Here is a 22,180-nt window from a genome sequence, read left to right on the forward strand (position 1 = left end):
CATATGCAAAATCCCACTCAATTAAATTGGTTTAAATAAAAAAAATGGTTTAAATTAAAAAAAAAAAGAGTATACTCCCTTATGTCATGTTTGGCTCTGGGTGATTTCATAGACATGCCCATCTAGTTATCTTGGCAACTTTATGGAACTGGCTTGCCTTTGCTTCCTCCCAGGATGTCTTTTCAATGTCCCAGCCTATCCTACAGCTCTGGGATTTCTTAGTGGTCTCCTATCTGCTTATTCACAGGTCTGACCCTGTGTAGTTTTTGAGGGACAAACAAAGCAAGACAGTATCAAGTATAAGACTCAAATTAAAGGAACTTTGAATTAATTCAGTTTTTAAAAGATTTGGGGAAACCAACAAGAAGAGGCCAGCCTGATCTCCATCGAGGCTGTTGCAAAGTGCTGGTGCTTCTCCAGAAAAGCAGTGCCATCCAGCCTCACCCCAAATCTCTCAGAAATGGGGAACTGCAAGAAGTTTCTCCTTTGTTATTGTAACTGGTTGAAGCAGATCTTGAAGCCAATATCTTTTATCCTTCCTATCATAACATTCAAAAAGTATGACTAAACCTGCCAAAGAAGAAGCTAGATCCAATAGAAAAGAATATATGTAGCTCAGAGTTAAACTGTAGAGTCAATGTATTGTCGAAGGCTTTCACGGCCGGCATACGATGGCTGGTGTGGGTCTTCCGGGCTGTGTGGCCGTGGTTGTCTTGTTTCCTAACGTTTCGCCAGCACCTGTGACCAGCATCTTCAGAGTGCAGGAGCACAGACAGGAGCAGTTCTCTCTGTGCCCAGGGTGAAGTGACCCTTCTGTGGGTATTTATAGAGATCTGGGGGGGTGTGTGTGGGTGGGGTTGGGTTACTGAGTGGCTGCTTGTTTTGGAGTCAGCATCTGTGTGTATTTTCCTGGGGATTAGGCAGGGTTTTTTCTTCTACTGAATTGTTAACGAGGGGCTGCTGGGGGTGATTAGCAAGTTCATTGTGTGAACTGTTCACATGTCCTGGTGGTTGAGCTGAGTTCGTTGACCTTTTGCAGGCTGTATTTTTCAGGATTGGTAGCCAGGTTTTGTTGATTTTTAGACTCTCCTCTTTTTTATTGAAACTGTGCTGGTGTTTGTGAATCTCAATGGCTTCCCGGTATAGCCTGGTATAGTGGCTGTTGGTGTTGTCCAGTATCTCTGTGTTTTCAAATAGGATTTTGTGTCCAGTGTGCTTGAGAGCATGTTCAGCTACTGCAGATTTTTCTGGTTGCTGTAGTCTGCAGTGTCTTTCGTGTTCTTTTATCCTGGTATGGATGCTGCGTTTTGTGGTCCCGATGTATACTTGTCCGCAACTGCATGGTATGCGGTATACTCCTGCGGAGGTGAGGGGATCCCTTTTGTCTTTTGCTGATTTTAGCACTTCTTGTACTTTTCTGGTGGGTCTGAAGATTGTTTGGAAGTTGTGTTTTTCCATCAGTTTTCCCATGCGGTCTGTGACCCCTTTGATATAGGGCAGAAATACTTTATTGGTGGGTGGCTGTTTTTCTTCTTCAGTCGCATGTTGCTTTCTTGGTTTGATGGCTCTTTTTATTTCATTCTTGGAGTAGCCATTCACTTATAGGACCCAATTAAGGTGGTTAAGTTCAGAGTTTAGGAATTGGGTTTCGCAGATCCGATTGGCACGATCCATGAGGGTTTTGATAATGCCTCTTTTCTGACGTGGGTGGTGGTTGGAGTTTTTGTGTAGGTACCGGTCTGTGTGGGTGGGTTTTCTGTAGACTTTGTGTCCTAATTTGAGGTCTGGTTTGCGTATGACCAACGTGTCTAGAAATGGAATTTGGCCATCCACTTCTTTTTCCATAGTGAATTGTATATTGGGGTGGATGCTGTTTAGGTGGTTCAGGAACTTCTGTAGGTCTTCTTCATCCTGACTCCAAATTGCGAAGGTGTCATCCACAAATTGGAACCAGACTGTTGGGGTAACGGGTGCGGTTTCTAAAGCCCGTTTTTCAAAATGTTCCATGTAGAAATTTGCTACGACTGGGCTCAGGGGGCTTCCCATGGCGACACCGTCCATCTGTTCATAGTACTCATTGTACTCATTGTACGGCCACACAGCCCGGAAGACCCACACCAGCCAAACTGTAGAGTCCTTAGTGCTCTTCAGCAAACTCCACACTCATTAGCACTGATGATGTCACCTAGTTGGGTAACAAAACGTCCGCAAGCAAACAACTGTGCTCCGAGAATACCAAGGACTCCAATGAAGTTAAATGCTGGAAGGCTTTGACCTTGTCTATGACTACGGCCTGATCCAGCTTCCTTGGGATAATGCTGGAAGTGGGAATTAGGAGTTTGGAGCCTCTGATTGAAAGCTTTACAGTGAAATTTCAAATGAATTTGGAAGCCCTGGATAAAGCATCTAAAGAATGTTGAAGAAAATTAAAAGAATTTCATTAGGGAGAGCAAAACACCGGAAAAGGGGTTTTGGGAGATCCTCTCCCCCGCCCCACTCTTTTCCCCTTTAATCAGAAATTAGTTCAGAGGCTGTTAATCTAATAACTGACTTTGAGATATGACTCGTAATAGGGATAGATCTAGTTCTCCCATTTTCTTTCTTCCACAGTTGAATTTTTAAAATTCTTTTCATTCTGCTTATGAATAATTTTGGTAAAGAACTTGCACGAGAATTTTGGTAAAGACCTTGCACGGAACAAATTGAGTAAAATCAGCAAATTCAGTTGGTACAATTGTTCCTTTGTTGTGTAAGGCAGAAGGACTGGCAAAACAAAACAAAACAAAAACCAAAACAGATGGCAAACCTAATTTAGCACCAACATTTTGACTGAATACACGGAGATATAAAGCCAGCCTTATAAAAGCTAAGCACACAACCCTTTTACTTGGATAAACAGAATCTAAGTTTTTAATGGATGTTCATGGAGAAAAAATTACTTAGTCTTAGTAAGAAATATTACAAGACAAAAATGCTGTGGAATAAAGTTTGATTGGCAAGTGGTGTATGTTTTGCTACCTATTCTTGGCAAGAATTAGCAAAATCCCTCTATTATTGGCAAGAATTGCAAATTTGCTCTACATAAAGAGATCCCTTTGTTTCATAGCAAAGCTGATAACAACTGTGCAGAATTGAGAAAGGCGTGCCAAGTTTCTTTGAAGTAGGGGTGCTATTTAGAATAGGAATTAGGGCTTGCTCATACATTCTGATAGAGAGGAAAGGATATGAGAGCCAGCGCTTTGATTATCAGGATGAATCAGATGGTGCGGGTAATGGAATTATCTCTAACCATATCTTCCATTTGCATGCACATATTTTCATCTGCTTGTATTATAGAAATTTTTTCAGTACATCTCTAATGTTTTAGATACAGAGTGTGTCCAGTAGTCCAGAACCCATTTAAGCTAAACTGTAAGTTATAGCATATTATTGGTTTCATGAAGCTTGTAGAAGATCTCTCTATAATCTCATAAATTCCATGTACTAGTTTTCTTATTTTTCCCCATTTGAAGGTAGTTGAAAAATGGGGCACACTTCATAGCTAACGTGAAGGTGAAAGACAAAACTTTTGATAACTCTGTTGTCAATTCTGCTAAACCCCATGTTTAAACCTCCAGTCCTATTCTAGAAGTTTGAACTTCATATTTTAAAAGTGAACCAAACAAATTTTTCACCCATCTCCTACTCATAAGTGGAGAATTTTAGAAAACAAAAATTGTCTTAGTGTGAAGACAAGTCATATTTTAAGTCCAACCATATGATGAAAATATGTTGTTATTTATGTGAAACCAGCACACTGAAATTGGTTTAAAGACCATGGATAAACAATAATGGCTTAGGACACTGTGTGAAGCCATTTTGAATACATTGACTGTTCCTCTTTTCACCTCATATGATCCTTTATGCACTTTTAAGTACAGTCTCCATTATAAGTGGCTTTAGGCCGATCTATCTATCTATCTATCTATCTATCTATCTATCTATCTATCTATCTATCTATCTATCTATCTATTTATCTATCTATCTATCTATCATATTTATATAGCTGCCCATCTCAGAAAAAAATGAGTCTAGGCAGTACACAACGAAAAACAATCATACAATCAAAATTAAGTACAATTAAAAAGACATCAACAATATTATTAATAACAAGATAGTTGAGAAAAATTGATGTTAAAAACAATGCAGCCATCTCATTAGATCACCATGTCCTTGAGATTTTAGGCCATTAATTTTTTCAATTAATCTATTTAGAAATTTTTGTACCCACTAAATATTTTTATATTTTTAATATATACATTTTAAAAATTGTGCGCCACTCAGAGTCATTGCATGTCAGATGGGCAACTACATAAATTGAATGAATAAATAAATAAATAAATCATGATAATATAGTTATTAAAAAGCATATATTGTCATGTTCACCTTGAAAAAGATATCCTCAGAAATGTCCTTTCCAAAATATATTTGCCTTGACTAATAGAACATCCTTTGAGGGAGAATTGCATTTATTTGAATAACTGATATAGGGGAAATTATCAAAGAAGTGCACTCCATGATGATTGTAAGCATTATGGAATTGTGCTTGTCAGCTCAAGTGCACTTTGTACAAGCAACACCTCAACCCAATCTATGTACTCTGGACGTTGATTGATTTCTTCAGCTATGAGGCCTTTCTAGCATATATTTCCCATCACTTTTCTGTGACAGGGAATTGTTTCCATTTTGTCAGTAAAGGTAAATATTTGAATGTTTTATTGTGGGTTTTTTTGCACTTGATTACTGTCATTCTCAACATTCATAACAACCAACTCAAAAGGTCACCTAAAGGCAAAACTCCTGTATTTATGTCCTACAATGCTCCCAGACATCCAACTCCTTTTATAGCTCTAGTCCAATCTTTCCCAATTTAGCACCTTTAGAGGAGAGCGCAAAGGTGGCTTCTGAATCTCTTTTTGTCAAGCTACATCTGGCCATAATTGCTAGAAATCAGTGACATATGTAATTCCCTTCGATTTTCAGATGTGGGAAAAAAATACACACACCCCAAAGCTAAGAAAAGTATGTGTGTGTGGTGTGTGTGTATGTGTATACACACACACATGCACACCATGTTCATTCATGTTACATAGCTAAACTCACTTTGCATGCTCTGTGTAACTGCCCTGTCCATAAATGTAGTGCAACCCTGGCTACCAAAAGAGATTAACCCATGCCTTTAAAATGTGAACTCAAAACTTTTAACCTAAAATTTAATAGAGTTGTCTAATTTTTTAAAATATAAGCATGTGGAATGATCCTATTCCAACAGTATTTTTACCAGTGCAAAGAAGTCTTGTTACAGCTTGTCAACATACATTGTTTGACTTCTCTAATAAGATTAAGGTTATTGTTAATTGCCTTTTGACTGTTATTAAAAGAAATAAACTAACACTCTGAAAACATGCCCCACTGAATTCACAGTTGACATAGGATCACTCACTAAAACACCATCTGCTCAATAAACCTTAGATTCATTAAAAACTTTAGAAAAAAATCTAGTGTGTCTCTGTGTGTATATATGTGTGTATACACACACACACACACATATATATACATGTACATACATACATACACAGAGAAATGCAGTATTTAAAGAGAAGTTAGTTTTTCTATATGGGTGATTCTCAAATTAATGTATTTATCTTTGCTATCAATATATTTGGTACAATTGTAACTAAAACAGTCTGACTTATAATATTCAATCTACAAAGAAATTGCACATGAACAATTCATTTATCTTTGGAAACTTGGTGTAAGTATTGAAAGCGTATATATTTGAAACAGCTTTTCAGTAAAGCCCTAGATTTATAAAAAAATAAAGCAAAATAAACAGAACTTTTAAAGCTATAGAAATAATTTTTAAAGTTTTCAAAGCAGAGAAGTGGGACACATCATGCAACAGTTCCCGTGGTTCAACTATAACTCTAGGACCATCGGTTCTGCTTCTCAAAAGTGTTCAGTAAGCGCTTGGTATTTTAGATGAATCATCAGAGCTTGGCAAGTGGAAAACAGTATCTATACAGGCAGTCAGCTTTGAGGGGGAAATTCACGGTGTGAGTGAGCGTAGCTGTGAGTACCATAAGAAGGTGAAGCAACTGTGTGCCAACTGGACCTTCAGCTTGTAAAAAGTACTGCTTTCAAACAATGTGGATAAGTGATGTAACAGAACAACCTTCAGATCTTACCAAATACCCTGACAGTGATCCATTTCTTCAGTTCATGTGGGAAAAAATTACATCACAAAGAACAGCTACCACCATGTCATCATGGATTTTGAAGACCTAGGAAGAAAACTAAACGTCTTCAGGTGGAGTTCTCATTCAGTCCTTTCTAGGACTGGAAAGGAAGAAAAAAATGGGGAAAAAATGATTGAATGAAGAATGGCTTTAACAAAAGAGATTAGTTGGTCCATGTTAGCTAGGTAATGGATTGCCCACACAATGAATAGCATTCTCTTCACAAGGACTGCTAATTGATTATGTGTTTTGTCAAAACATGGAGTGCTTCATCAGGAGGTCTGATGGAAGTCAAAGTGGAAGGGAGTATTTTTTGGAGATATGTTCAAAATAAAAGGAAAGGAAAAGAACCAGTTGTTCAGTGAAGATACCATGGTACCAGATATCAAAGAAAAGGCAGAGCTACTTAATTCCTGTTTTGTTTTAGCCTTCTCCAGCTGAAGTACTGGAGGCAGTTTTGAAAACCTTGATAAATAAGATGGACCAAAGCTTAAGATAGATAAAATAATCAGGGTATACCTGTTTTCTCTGAACAAGTTTAAATCTCTGGGGCTAAGTAAGTTGGATCTTCAAGGGCAGCTCCAGGTAGAGTGCATTGCAGTAGTCAGGCCAGAAGGTGACCGGGGTGTAAGTAGCTGTCTGAAATTTCTTCTGATCTAGTAAAAGGGTGCAACTGCTGCATAAGATAAAGCTGTGCAAAGATCCTCCTGGTCACAGCTGCCATCTGCTCATCAAACATGAGCTGTGAATCCAGGAAGAACCCCAGATTGCATATCACTCTTGAATGGGGAAGTGCTACCCCATCCAGGTTTAACATGGAACATCCCCAGACCTAGATGGCCTGAATACTCACAGCAACTCGGTCTTGGTACCATTAGCAGAGACACTTCCTCCCCATCCAAACCTGCATGGCCTCCAGGCACTGGGACAGACTCACTTGTCACCTCCTTGGCTGCCTTTATGACCCAGGATGGGCCTGAATCCAGTAAACATGTGGTTGATCTTAAAGCTCAGAGAACCCTGTCCACTGATGGATGTCTTAAAGAAGAGTGGATGCTTTAATTTGGATTCAGCGCACTGAACAGTGGCTTGGACTCAACAGCTAAACGGCTCCTTCCAACAGGGTAATTTCGGTACTTTCAAAAGTTACACTGGCACTGGGTCTTCTCTCCTTAATTACATTAGATGTTCTGGATTTATTTTAGAAAACAGTTGTCAATTTGATGTTTTTCTTGATGCAGAAATAAAAAAAAAACACAGATTGGATCTGCAAAAATATATCAGTCAAACCTGATCTCTTATAGAATAGTCCATTTCAGGCCATCCTGGAAATAAATAATAATAATAATAATAAAAAAGCATGTATCCTGCTGGGAATAAATATGAGCGTTTTACTCCTAGTCAAAGCCATTTGTTCTTATCTCAGGATGCTAACTTCTCACAAGGAAAGCAAGGAGCTGTGTCCCCTTTGTAGCAGTACTGCCTTCCTGATGCATTACTAGTATGTGAAGTAAAAGGCCATTCTGATCATTTGGTTGAATTTTTTTTGGTTCCTTAGAGTCAGTGTTGACTCCTGATAACTGCTGGGCATGTTCTTGAAGTTTTTTTGGCCAGAATTTCAGGAGTGGCTTGCCATTGCCTTCTTCCTAGAGCTGAGATACAGTGACTGGCCTAAGGCCACCCAGCTGGCCTTGTACTAAGACAGGACTGGAATTCATGATCTCCTGGTTTTTGACTGAGCCTTAACCACTACACCAAACTGGCTCTCTTGATTGAACTATTCATATATATTTTGCCATGCATTGACAAATGGCTCTAGGGCTAATTATTGTGTGTGTTGTGTAGCTTCTCTCAATCAAGTAGCCTTCATTCTGCTGAAGCAAGCCAAACTTGATACTTTCTCCTGTAGTGATCCCATCACAATTATCACTGATAGAAAGAGAGATGGAAGTAAAAAGTAGGGATATATTCCATTCTTTAGCGAACCTGTAAAATTATTCTTGGTGTACATGTATTGCTTCCTTTGCATGGGATTTATTTAACTGATTTTCAGTTTCTTCTAACCATAGGACATGTTCTCTGGAAAAACAAAACAAAGCAGCACTTTCCTTACTTGACTGGTTCACAGGAGATGAGAATGCTTCCTAATTGTTTTTCAGAAGAACAGGTTAATAAATAACATCAGTTTCCTAGTGCAACGATCCAGCCATTAATATGGGATTTACAAATAGCTTCATTCTGTGCTACTAATGGAATGCACTCCATGATGTAGCAATTAATATTTGAGGAAGTCTTTTCATTTCTGATAATAAGCAGCTGTATTTTATAGGCTTATTATCAACATTCTGAAATACTACCCAGCCAAAAATTTCAGATAAATAGGACACTTTACTGTGAAATATTTATAGGCTTAGATTGCTTAAACCGCCTTCTGTGAGTCCATTTCCTCTTTTCCTTTCCTTTCCTTTTCTCCATTATCCCATTTCTAAACCTACTAATAATATAGTAGTCTATTTCTGATGAGATTAGCCTTTTACGAAATATTCTGTAATGCCTGCTCTTTTACCCCCATAATTTATTTAACTGATTCACTTCTAAAGTGAACTGAAGGCACCTAAGGTAATTAACACTCACATACCCCATGGACCTCAAATCTCCCTTTATTTCTCTAAAAAGTGTTTTTACACTTTACTGGGAGTGGGTGGGATTAGCTGATTGTTTTATAATCTTGAAAGCAAGCAGATGCTGTCTCCGATGCACTAGTCATTTCTTTGTAAAGGTTTAAGGCAATAGTCCCCAACCTTTTCCTTTAAGAGAGACACTATGTGGCTGTGGAGTGTTTTCGTAGGCCACTGTTGTAAACAAGCCAGGGAACTATCATTATCTTCATGGGCAGTAGAAAAACTTGCTACTAGGGCTGCGTGAAGTTTTGAATTTGAAAGCAAGGGGATGCTGAACTCATTAAACAAAAGATAGCTTTTCCCAGGATCATGCTGAGGCTGCAGAGGGCAGCCGTGTAAGTTGAGAAAAGACTCTGGTGTTCTAAGCTCAGTCAGCCCCTTCATGCACTTTGAAGCACTTTTTGCCTTCAGATCCAAAGGGCTGCACAGCCTGACTATTTTAGCTTGAGGGACATTCATTTTTTCTTCAACTTAAAAAAAAAGTCCCCCCAATTACTCAGTTGTAGCTGTGGAGACCTTTGTTTGTTCTGGTTCCTCTGGCTGTTTTTAAAGAAAAAAAATGAAACAAGTGTGGCTACTTCTTGCAACAAGAGAAAACCACTGCTGTTACTCTTTTTCTTTAATCTTCAGGCTTGGCTCCATGTTGTTAAGCAACAGAGCTTAAGGTTTATCTCTCTTCCTCCTGCTCCTCTTCCAGAAATATAAGGGGATCTAAAGAATAAGAATTTGCTACAAGAAAGCAGATGACTTTTCCTAAAGTTAAAGAAAGCAAGGAAACACCCTTCTATCCCCCACTAGATTTTTTTTCAGCCATGGATTATTCATGTTATAAACCACATAAAGGAAACTATTGATTCAAGAAATCAGTACATATTAGTTCATACTACTTGATGTGGAAATCCAAAACTTCAGAAAGCTGTTACAGCATCTTTCTCTACAATCTTAAATAACAATCATTTTGGAAAATACAGAGGCTGTTCCTAATTTATACCAAGCTGTGTCACAGATTCAGAAAATTCAGGCTGCTTGCATTACTGTGTTTTAGATTCACAATTCTTCTTTTTCAGCCCATTGCCAATGTTAAGAAGAAAACAGAAGAATATTGATATCACAGTACCTGTAACAGTATGTGAAAATGACCTTGGGAGACAGGAGGAAGAGCCGCAGACTGAACAACGTTCAAATAAGAGGCAGCTTAGCCTGCATAAGAAATGGGGCATGGCAAACATGTCAGAAGGGACTCTCCCTAGTTTCTTGGCCAGGGTGGGGGTGGGGTTGGGGTGGGCGGAGTGATGTACTTTCAGACTTGCAAGATTCTGTTAATGTAAACTTACAATAAAGTTAGAGCTAGTACTTCTGTGATTTGGCAATACATACAATGGAGTAAAGGGTGCTGAAGATGATAGAACTTGCTGAGATGGCCAAATTGACCTGTTTGATTAGAGAACAGACACTATGTACATTTATTGGTGACTGAAAATCTCTTATGGACTTTCTGCATAAAACAGAAAACGTGACCTTATGATCGATGGTTCTGACAATTAGATAGGATAGATTATAGAAAGAAGAGAGTCACAGTGAAACTTTAGAGAAAGATGTAAATCTACAGTTGTACTTATAAAAGCTGTAAAGAAGATCAGAAGCCACTTCTTGATATCTTTTTTCTTTCTTTTCTATTTTTCTTCTATCTTTTTTCTTTTCCTTTTTTCCTGTTTTGCACTTTAGCTCTTTCATTTCTTCCTTTTTCTTTTTTCCTTCATACTCTATTTTAGTTTGTATTAATTTTTACTCCTGTTTTTAAAACTTTCAATAAATTTATATTAAAAAAAAAAAGAACTAATACTTTGGGTGTGCTTCTTGTCTGGACTACTTCACAAGGCTGGCAGTACTGCAGAGGACACCCAACTGCAGATATAAAATGGCTTGCTCTTCCACTTGCCTAAAGGAGAACTTAAATAGAGGTACTATGCAATTTTCTCTTGTCCTTTCCAAACTTCATAGCAAAAGTTTGTTGGAGGGGGACTGGAAAACTAGTGGATATGCCACTTCCCCAAACAGCATTTGATACATCACTGGAATTTCCAGAAACCTGTGAGAATGTCTAGATAAACTGAAAAGCAGAAAGAAGAGTCTTTTGTTTCTACAGAGATATGTCAAGCAAAGAATCAACCAAAGAATTTACATTTATGATTTGAATTTGTTCATGCTTGTGCCAACTCTAAAATTCTTTAATGTTCCATATATTAAGAAGCTGTAATACCAACACAATTCAGAGGTTCTAATATTTGATTTCCCTTTAACCAACTTGTAATAATAATTGTAATAATAATTGGAATTTTCTATCTCTTTATTGGGACTTTGGGATGGAGAAATCTTATTTATAGCAAAGCACTACCATCTTGTAGTCTACTTGGAGCATTACATTGTCTGCTGCATTTTCTTGCTTTTTCTTTTCAATAAAACAACTGTTTTATCATAATCTGAACAGCTCTGAAATACGTATTTTTCAACACTATATTTGTTCATATTTAAAGTTCAAATGTGGGTTTTACATTTTTTTTAGAAAAGTTTGATTATGTTTAACTCTTGGGAGATTGATCTATCTCTTTCAGGGTGGGGAAGAAGTGATTTCTTTAATGGTACACTGTGATGCTGTAAAGCTAGAAGGTGGTGTAACAGCCATTATTTTTCTTTTTGCTTCTTGAGCTTATTATTGCCAGAAAGGTAGGACAGGTTATAAGAACCCTATTTCTGCCAAATAGTGGGATTGGGGGAGAACACCAAGTGAAGCACACCCATAAGATAGATGGTGGCAGCAGGTACTACCAAGCTGCTAATCCAAAGCAGGAGGCAGCACCAGGGTGTGAAGATCCAGAGTGGAGATCCGTCTGACTTTTTAATATTTATTTAAAATACCCTTAGTCAACTCTAACTAAAAGAGCTCCCATAATGGATTACATATATTGGTAAGAAGTCAGTTCAGATTCAGATTCAGCGTTTCATCTAGTTCTAAAAAAAAGCTAACTTGTAATGAGCCTTATGTTTACCATGTTACAGTATATAACCTATCTAGAACCATCCAATCAGCCAAATTATTAGGATCTGAATTAGTATGGCCAGCTCATTTATATTTAAATTTGGAAGAACAGATTGTTAGAAAGGAATACTCATACCAACCTTTCCTGCACTGATTAATACAAATGAAGAAATGTAAGACTGAAACTAGTCAAAGAAAAAAAAAATGCAAGTTTCTTCAAGAATTTGCAGTCTGCATTTCATCTGGTATAATTTTCAGATGATTAAGCATTGAATGGCTGACAAGTAATCCCAAGCAAGAATCCATGAAACTGGAATTATATGATCTGGCCTGAAAACATCTCTCACATTTTCTCTCTCCCCATGCCTTCCATTTTCTATCATATTATACTGAAATGGCAAATCATTTCATATGATTCATCAAAGTACTAATGCTTCAAATAGATATTCCATCACAACAATCTGATCCTATTAGATCTCTCTGGGGGTCTGTGATTGCCATCTGAGGTTTCCCACCAAAGACAGAAAACAGATCACGTTCATTTGTACATAAATAAATGTACAACTCTCTAACTGACAGGGGAAACGGAACAATGATATATGAAAAGAGCTTGTTGCCTTAGCAGCTCTCTCCTCAGATAAGTATTTACCAAATGGCGATGAATCAAATGCTAGAATTTTGAATGCACACCAGTTAGTGACTTCGGAATGACAAAGTGACAGTTGCCCTTGAGGAAAGGATAATATTTCAAGAGCTCCTCTTTCCGACAAACAACAGGGGTCTGGTTGTAATAACACGCGTCAGGACAATGAGTGATAGAAAAACAAAAGAAAAGAACTGAAGTTAAAGGTTAATTGTTCTTGCTACTCAAAGGATTAATTCATGGAGATTTTCAGGAAAGAAACAGAATGGCATCAGATTTCTGTGGCAACAAAAGGACAAACTTTCAAACCAATTCAGAACAACTCTTTCAGCCAATGAAGGAATCTTACTTGAAAAGCAAACGATATCCTCCCGACCCCAGCAAAAAAACCCTCCCAAAAACAAAAAAACTGCTGCGTGGTCCTATCCTTCATTACAAGAGATTCTGGAAACTTGCCAGAATTTAAAACTTTTCTTTCAGGGCAAGATAGGGTGGAAGACAAGGGAATTCCAGGCGACCAGATTGCTGGATTCAAAAGAATCAGCTCCTTTTGATCAAAAACATCAATTTAAAAAATCCTTATGGTGTGCACCGGTATCAGTCTGTGTCTGTCTGTGTTTTTGTGTTTTTGTATCAAATGCTCAAAGAGTATATGATCAAAACAATTATTCTTCATGAACAAAATTAAAGGGAACGGCTCTTAGCCATTCCTTCTTGGACATTGGAGCAAGACTTTTTAGTCCCCACCTGACATGTTTTTTTTCCCAATCACCATAAGAAAAACTTAGTTTTGATAAGTGGGTAGGAAAAAACAGCTATTATAAAGGTGCTAAAACATATGGAAGAGAGAATATAGGCAAAGCTATCTTAAACCAGCGCTGCTTAGCAACAATTAAAATGTTAAAATAGATTTGGTATATGCAAAGATTGTTATTCTCTCTTGAAGTCTGTCTTGACAGGTTTTTTGTTTGTTTGTTTGCCTCAGTGTCTGGTTCTGACACTGCAAATTTTTATAGCCAAATATGCATTTACATTAGCGAACTGCTACTTCTGCTTTTTTTAAAAAAAAAAAAAAATCTGCTGAAGGCATCTGAACCTGAAAAAAAAAAATTTGTAAAGGGCATAAGTAAGATAAGTATATTATCATGTAATAGGGCATCACATTATCACTAAAATATAAATGGGGGGGGGGATTTAAATGTTTGCTTTTTATAAATATCAGAATCTGTGGAATAGATCAGTTTGTTCTCAGTCCTTCTCTCTCCATTCTACTCTCTGTAAGTCAGTGTCTCCCTTTAATAGATCCCTCAGTGTTCCAAATCCATTATATATGCCTAATCCATTTTTGAAAAATAGGTATTATGAGATTTGAAATAGAAGATCTTTAGGATTATCCATGAAAGTTTCCTATTGAAGCAATGACAGGGATGGAGAAACTTCATGTGAAATATGGACCATAAATTATGTTTATAATGCTTGGCTTGGTAAATGATAGGGGGGAAAAAAGACCCTCAGCAAAATATCTAATACCATAAAAATATGTTAGACTTCAGGATATTTCAAAAGAGATGAATATGGCTAGCATTTTCAAACTCACATGTCCAGAATCAGATATGAAATAAACTTCAACTGCTGTAGGAAAATATTTCTGCCTATGTATATTTGTGAAAACAGACCAAAGAAAATTAGGAATTTCCATACTCTTTGAAATTCTTAAGAATATAAGAACTCCTGGATCAGCTCAAAATTCTCAGTCAAACAGTGATCACTCAGATACATGTAAGAAACTCGAGCAGGACATAAAAGCGATATAGCCGTCTGCTATGTTGCTCCCTGGCAACTGGAATTAAAGGCAAATTCCCTTTGATTCTGAAGGTGATGTACAGCCATCAAGACATTCACAGCAATATTTTCCCTAAGTTTGTCTAGTCCCTTAAATAAAATAAAATCTAGATATGTGGCCATCAATGCAACTGACACTGGAGAATTTTGTAGTTGAACTTCATGTAGTGTAAAGAAGTACTTTGCTAGATTATGCATCATTCCACAGTGTCAGTGGATGGAACTAAGTTCTAATATTGTGAAAGGGGGGGGGAACCCCTTCCTTTATACTCATTTTCCAAATTATACATTATTTTACATTTATCTGTTATGCTTTCTCCTTTACCCACTTTGCCGCAGGCTACAAAGTCCTCAAAACTCATCTTTCCTAGCCTTTTAATCACTTTGTTTGCCCTTTTCTGCTCAGTTTTCCAACTCTGTAACAACCCTTAGTCCGCAATGATCACAAATGTATGCATTACCGCAAGTGATCAGCTCTTCCAAGTAGGCTAGGTCAGAAAACTGCAAGGACTGCTGGAACTCTACTCTATTGTGGTGGGGTTTAATAACAGAATCTTGAAAGCCTCCCAGAGTTTCCCTCTGCCCCCTTTTATATCATACAGAATCTAGGTGGAATTATCTTCAGCCACTTTTTCTTGTTCCCTCTTTTCCAAGAGTGAAGATGTTGCTTATTTTCTATTTTACCTGCTGATGGCTTTTATATACCTTCATCAACTTTATCTTTGTTTGCCTCTATACCAGTTGCACTATAGAATTTCATAAGGGCTTTACTATCATTGCAATTTTCCATTCCAAGCTAAATAATTATTCCTATATATTTTCAACCTAGATACTGTATATTCCCAAGGCGAGTCTGCAGTATAGTATTGTTTTGATGCCCAAGTCTTTAATGAACAGCTGAAGGGCTTTCTAATGATATACTGTCCCCACCACCTTAAATTGCTATAAGAAAGTTGAAGTTTCTGGTTTTCAAGCAAAATATATAGAGAGAATTTTGAAGGAATCCAGAAGATTCAAAAGTCATGAATGTATTTATATGCAACATTTATGGATATGGCAAATAAAATTCCTTTATTCTCATTAAATGTGCCATTAAAGTAGGAAAGAACCCTTCAAGTTTTCTAGTCCTCTGCTTGCCTGTTATTGTGGGGAAAATGCCCACTTTAAATAAGGAACCAAAGTGTTTGGAGATAGATAGATTCCCCTCCACTCTGGACAGTTATGGTCTAGTTTCCAAACTTTCCTTTGTGGGGAAGGTTGTTGATGACCTTTGGCAGAGATAGAAGGGGGTGGTGCATCTGTCCTTGTGCTCCTTGATCTTTCAGTGGCCTTTGATACTATTAGCCATGGTGTCCTTCTGCAGGGGCTAGGAGTGGAAGGCACTGTGTTTCAGCGTTTTGCCTCCTTCCTCAGTGGTCACTTCTAGTCAGTGTTGACAGGAGGAGAGAGGTTGCTCCTGAAGCCCCTCACTTGTGGCATGACTCAAGTTCAACACTTTCACCCCTTCTGTTTAAATTTTACATGAAACTGCTGGGTGAACTCATCTGTCAGTTTGGAGTTCAGTATCATCAGTATGTGATGATACCCAGTTGTACATCTCAGCCCCAGGCTGTGCAGGTAAATCTGTCAATGTACTGACCCAGTGTCTGGAGACTATTTGGGTCTGGATGGAGTTTTTTGCATGTTATTAATTTGGTCTTGTCCATGCAGTTATGTTTTGTTATGTTTTAAATTTTGCTTTAATTATATATTTGATATTTTATAGCTTCTATTTTATAAGCCAGAGTCTTTTTGGAGTTGGGTGGCCATAGATAGATAGATGGATAGAACAGACGAATGAAGAATATGTAACCATGTCATATACAGTAAGTCCCATATTGAACCAATTTGTGTTGTATGCTAAAGATTAAAGAATGCATACTCATGATTTCATCCCCTCAATGCAGTCTTTGCAAATTCTTCTATCATAAAAAAGAAACCGAACCACGGCCATTATTCTATGGACATACTTAATAGATAACAACAATGTTAGCAGCTCACTTTAACACTGAATGTTAATAATCATGAATCTGAACTTTGGGTGTTGCAAGGAGCAATAATGAAAGTAAAATATAATTGCAGTAGATCGGTATGATTTCCTGATCAGTTTGTATATTGCTTTCTTGTTTTTTAATATGACTCTTAATGTACATTCTTTTTCTGCTTCTGCATATTCCTATCTGAACAGAGAAGGGAAGATGCCAGATGATTCTCATGAAGAAACAAAAATAGTAAATATTAATTTAGTTGTCAACTTTATCCAATGTAACTGGAATTAGTATTAAAGAAACAATGTTCACATGCCATCAAGTGATTTCTTGAAGTTAAATATAAGGTGAAGTCATGAAAACCTGTATTTAGTTATAAAGTACCTTAGAACTTAAATGTTACCTTTTTAAATTATTAAAATTCTTATTATATAGTTGTTGTAGCCCAAGTTATATAACTTAAGCAAAAAATAAAGCAGATGACAGACAAAATATTTTGTTTCCCTCTGCTTGCTAAATTTAGATTTCAATTCTAAAGTGCCCTACAAGATGCTATCATCTTGTTCAGGGATTCCGCACTTGTATGAAATATTATTATGGTTTGTGTGTCTAAATCACGCTAATTACATCATTTTAAATATTTACGCGGTTAGAATGAGAAGGCAGGTAGTGGAGATCACTTTGAAGAAGAAATGCAAGGGTGGCTGCATATTCATCAGTTCAGCCCTAAAACAGGATGTGGAAAAAGAAAGTCAGGATTGCTCTGCCTTGATTCTCTTTAGAATAAGAAGAGTGACAGAGACAGAGAGGGTCTCTTTGCTCAAGATTCTGTTATTACAGCTTGCAACAAAAAAGTAGGGTTCCAATAGTCCTTATGGAGCCTATTTCCTGACCTGGTGTACTTCAAAGGGTTGACAAGTAATTCTAGCCAATGTACCAAAGCAGTTCTTGGGGTTATTTAGGTTTAATGGGAAATATACATCCTAACCTGCAGTGTTGCTTCATCCTCAAATTGCACCCTCAATGTGGCTCAGTGTTTGCTTAAACTTAATACTGTGGTCAAGCCAAGGTCAAAAACACTGACTTCAGGGAACAGTTTCCTTTTTCAGTCAAACTCATGCCCTTATGCACCATAAGGAAGTCTGGGACCTGAACCCCAATCTGAAGAAAAGTAGAGTACCTTGAATAGTCTCTTCCAGGGTTCCCCTGTGTACTGCAATTCTACTAGAAACAGGGAATAAATCTGATATTAAAAAGGACCCAAGGATAACTTTTGCAAAACTAAGATTATGGAGGCACTTCCCCATAATTCTTCCTACTGGCATTGCTGCTTTCTGAGTCTTGGTAAAATAGTGGCAGTTGTAGCAAAAGGTATCTGCACAAAAAAATGTTGTCAGTGTCAGGTTCCGCCGGCGCTGCACAGCTAGGAACTTGCCCAGCTGCGCTTTAGTCAATTTCACTGCTCGAGCGCTAGCACAGAAGGAGGAAGTGCGAAACTGCAAACTAATGAATGGTGCCACTTTACTAATCTGGAGCGGATGCGTTGTTGTAACGCCAGAGGGCCGCGGGCACTATAGACAAAGGAAAGAGCCGCGGAATTGAGGAAGAGCGATCAGCACATGAGGGGGAGATCCCGGCGCAACAGAAGCCCCAAGGAAGGCAAGGACCATGCCATAGGCAACAACAATCAAAGAAACAAGAGAACTGGGCTGAACCTGCCATTCAAGTAGAAGGGGGGATTACAGGGGGCAATCTGTAATCTAATCTGTAATATGTAACCTAGCAACGGGGCCCACGGGGGGTTGGGACAACTATAAATTGAACAATGTAAATGTGCCAAGCCAGTCCCGGCTTTGTTTGTAACTGGTACGTTACGCTTGAGTAAACCTCTTTTGTGAACCACATGTGTCATGGGAGTTTCTCTTGTCGAATGGGGCAAATCTTACAGTCAGAGCATTTCTTGGGCCATTCCTTTGTTAACCAGAGCAGAAGACATTATGCTTTTTGTCAGCTGTTCCTTGGAACCTCTTTTGGTAATCAAAGAAGTATGGAGAATCTTTCTAGGACTATCGATCTTTTGGTAACTCTTTTATGGAGACCAGGAGGGAAACCATGAATCCAAGCCAATCACTTGGCTCAACCTTTTCCCCTTCGTTCCCTTTTTTGGCTGCTCTTTTGATAATAGTTTTGACTGTTTCTTTTGTCCTCAGGCTTTCTTGGTAGGACTATTATATTAGAAATACTTATATTTCAGGGCAGAAATTGATAAAATGAGAAAGGAACCCCCACCTCTTGTTCTAATGTGATAGGTTCTCCTTTTCTCCTCTTTTCCTATCTATCCATAGCTGAAATCACTCAGGAGAAATGCTGAGATGGGAAGCCAGGGCAATCTTAAGCTTTCCCTTAGTTGCCAGCACTTTGCTTACCCCAGATTGAAACCTCTTTGAGCCCTGTGAAGCCAGACTCCCTCCTCCACACACTGGTGCAACCAGCCAGTGTGACCCTCAAGCAGTCAGAGGTGCATCAGGGTCTCCCATTGAGTTGCTGCACCACCACAAGGAATTTTGGCCTTGCAGAAGGTGGACCAGCCCTCTCCAGTTCATTGCCTTCTTAGATTTTGGAAGCAGAAGCCTTCCTGCTAAGTTGAGTTTTATAGTCTGGAAGAGTTGGCTTTATTAGAGTCCCTGGATTTAGAATCAGACAAAGGAGAGGTATACAAATATCCATCCTTTGAAGTGGTCTGAGTTCTCAGTTCCTGATAACCAGTGGTTTCAGGAAGCCAAGTGACCCACAGCAAACTTAGTCAAAGAGTACTGGCTTTGATAAGGAACTCCTATTTTCTTTCCCTTTTAACTCTTAAAGGGTCTAACTGAACTCTGAGGACTGGAACACTGCAGAGGCTGCAAAGGAAAGGTGATTGCCCTCTCCCCCTTTCTTTCTTCTATCTAGAAATGTTCTTTATATTTTTTTAATTACTTTCTATTCCTAATGAAGGGGCCTCTGGGTTCACCCTGGGTGAAAGGTCTCCCCTTTAGCATATGTGTGTTTATGAATGCTACGTCTTGAAAATTTCTTTCTTTTTTGCTGGGGGACAAAGACTTAAACATTCTGACTTTTTTGTTTCTGGCAAAAGCCTCTCTTTCTCTTTCTGCCTTGTCCTATAGCTGAACAATGCATAAAGTGAACCACTTCCAAAGTACAAGCCAATCAGTTGTTCTGTGCTGTTGCCTAGATTAATTCCATGATCTTCTAGAAACCAAAATATATGATCTGGATACTTTAAATCTACACATCCTTTAAATGGTAAAAACTGTAAAGAAGCTATTCTTTGAATCTTCTCTGTTTGTGTTAGTGTTTTGTTAAAAGCATAGACTATTATTTTGTAGGTGAAGTTGGACTGTAAATAGGGGGGCGTTTTTTCTATTGAATAGTTCTTCAGAGAGCTGAAGAATGTAGTTCTTCTACAGATTTCTCATGACTCCAGAGCTACAGAAGTCCCTCAAGACATGGCTATGTCATCAGGCTTGGAGGTCTCAGGGGACCAGTGAGATCTTGAGGTGGCTCCCTTGCTAATCTAATCTCTGTGTGCCTTATGCTTTTTAACCTTTTTAATAAAGACTGTTTTTTTACATGTTTATTGTTTTATATCTTTGTTGTATGCTGCCCAGAATCACTTCTTGTGAGATGGGCAGTCATACACATTTGAATCAATCAATCAAACAAACAAACAAACGAATAAAATGAATCACTTTTTCAAGCTTCTCCCTTTTCCCCTGCCATTCTCTAAACTCCATGATTTTATCTAACTGAATCCCCAGTGTAACTCTCAAAATCCAAGCCTTTCTCTCACTGAACTGAGATATAACCCTCATAAATTCTCATTATAACCGCTTCTTATTTGATTGCCACGTATGTTCACTGTAAATGTTTTGTGCTACATACCCCATAAATGGGACCATAAATGGAGGGAATAAATTTTGGCTCAATCCAATAAAGCAGTTTTCTCAGAAATCAAATTAGGGTCAAATCAAAGATACTATTTCTTTATAAGAACCTTTCCTGATCTTGGTATCTTCCTTATGTTCCCTGAATTTCAGTTCCTACACTCCAGCCACAAGTGTTGTTGATGAAAATTCAGGAATAGCTGCCTTGGTCTCTTCTTACAAATTACAAGAATTAATAACGGACACTTGTTGGATCTAAATGAGCATAGTGTCTATCAGCAATGGCCAGCCAAAAGAGTATTATGTTCAGAATCAGAATCAATTTGCTGTTAGTCCAGCACTCGACACTTAGTAATGACTCCTATGGACATTTAGTTATTAACAGATAAAGGACACTTTACACTACCATTGTTTTACTCCTCAAATCCTCAAAAGCTGTTTGCAACCCATCTGAAAGACAACACTAAATAATCACACCAAATCCTTTTAACAAGTATAAACCAGACCAAAAAAAAAAAAAAGTTACTTACCACTGTGAAATTCATTACTTTCAGGATCCATATTGTCATGGCTAAGTTCACGATCATGGTAACCAATAGCAAGAGGACAAAGAAGTATAAGCACCTCTTTCGCCAGCCATAAATCCCTACTGGATAAAGTTGAGGATTTTCTGTTCTTGGCAGACTGTTTTGCTGTGTTGCCAGTATGTACTGTTCCCGTGTCATCTATTAGAAACAACAAGAAGAACACAAAGCATTAAATATTTATCTGAACAATTAAAATATGCCCAGATTTTGACTAAGGGATCCTTAAGGAAATCCTGTTTTTCTCTTCTGGAAGCTAATGATTGATTTCAGTTTTTACAAACAAAGCAAAGCTAAAAGGAACTAAAGAAAGAAATGAAATTTTTCCAACAACAATATACATTTCCAGAAAGTGTGCAGATCTGCAGAGCTGGCATGCATAATGTTTGGATCCACACCTTGATGCCTATGAGGTTTGATTGTTTCTCACTTTGCAAGATAAGTGAGTTCACCAATTCTGGCTAAGAGTTATCTGTGTTTCAGGACACACTGACTTACTAAATTGTTAAAACAAAAACCCACCCTGGCTTAGTGTTATGTGTGAACATATACAGAATGAATTTGGAGGGTTTAGGAGGCCACATAAAAGCAATTGGATCACTACTACTTTTAACCTTCAGGCTTTTACCTTTCCTTTCCTGAATGGAAAAGATTGATTCTGGATTCAGGGTATGTATTTACTGTTAGAATAGGAGCACAGAATCTGTTTCCTCCCAATACTGGTGAACTACAACTCCATAGAGCAACAAGCCAGCAAGGGCAACAGTGAGGTATCTTAAAAGTATTGTACAGCAACATCTGGAGAATCACAGATTCTCCTTTCCTGTTATATAGGGGAAAGGTTCCAGTGATAAATCTAGCCTTGTACTTTAAAAGAATATCCGTGTGACTGGTATTTATTTATATTACATGTGTAGTATGTATATATCAGTGCTCTATTACAAGGCAGAAAAATAGAAAGCTAGATTAATAAGACAAACTAAGGTGAATAAATGAAATCTTAGATCAATTAAACTTCATAGTCATTTCAGTGCCAAAATCAGCTTAGTTTTATCATGTATGTTTATTAAAACTTCTATATTAGCTCTGAGTTAAAAAAAAAACCCTTTTCTAAAATTTGCTTTCACCTGAAGGAATTAAAAAA

General features: G+C 37.8%; 1 protein-coding gene across 2 annotated transcripts in view; it reads right to left on the minus strand.

The window, feature by feature from the left end:
- SGCZ (sarcoglycan zeta) overlaps positions 1 to 21,177 on the minus strand; it is a 201,225-nt gene extending 180,048 nt beyond the window's left edge. For both annotated transcript variants that reach the window (XM_088131119.1, XM_088131110.1), the window contains exon 1: positions 20,983 to 21,177. In XM_088131119.1, the coding sequence (XP_087987245.1) occupies positions 20,983 to 21,177 (195 nt within the window). The remainder of the gene's footprint in view (positions 1 to 20,982) is intronic.
- Positions 21,178 to 22,180: the final 1,003 nt, after the last annotated feature.

The sequence above is a fragment of the Python bivittatus genome, unplaced genomic scaffold (genome assembly GCF_059951505.1).
Source record: "Python bivittatus isolate LINGU-HERP-01145 unplaced genomic scaffold, Pbiv_v1 ctg000070_np1212, whole genome shotgun sequence".
NCBI lineage: Eukaryota > Metazoa > Chordata > Lepidosauria > Squamata > Pythonidae > Python > Python bivittatus.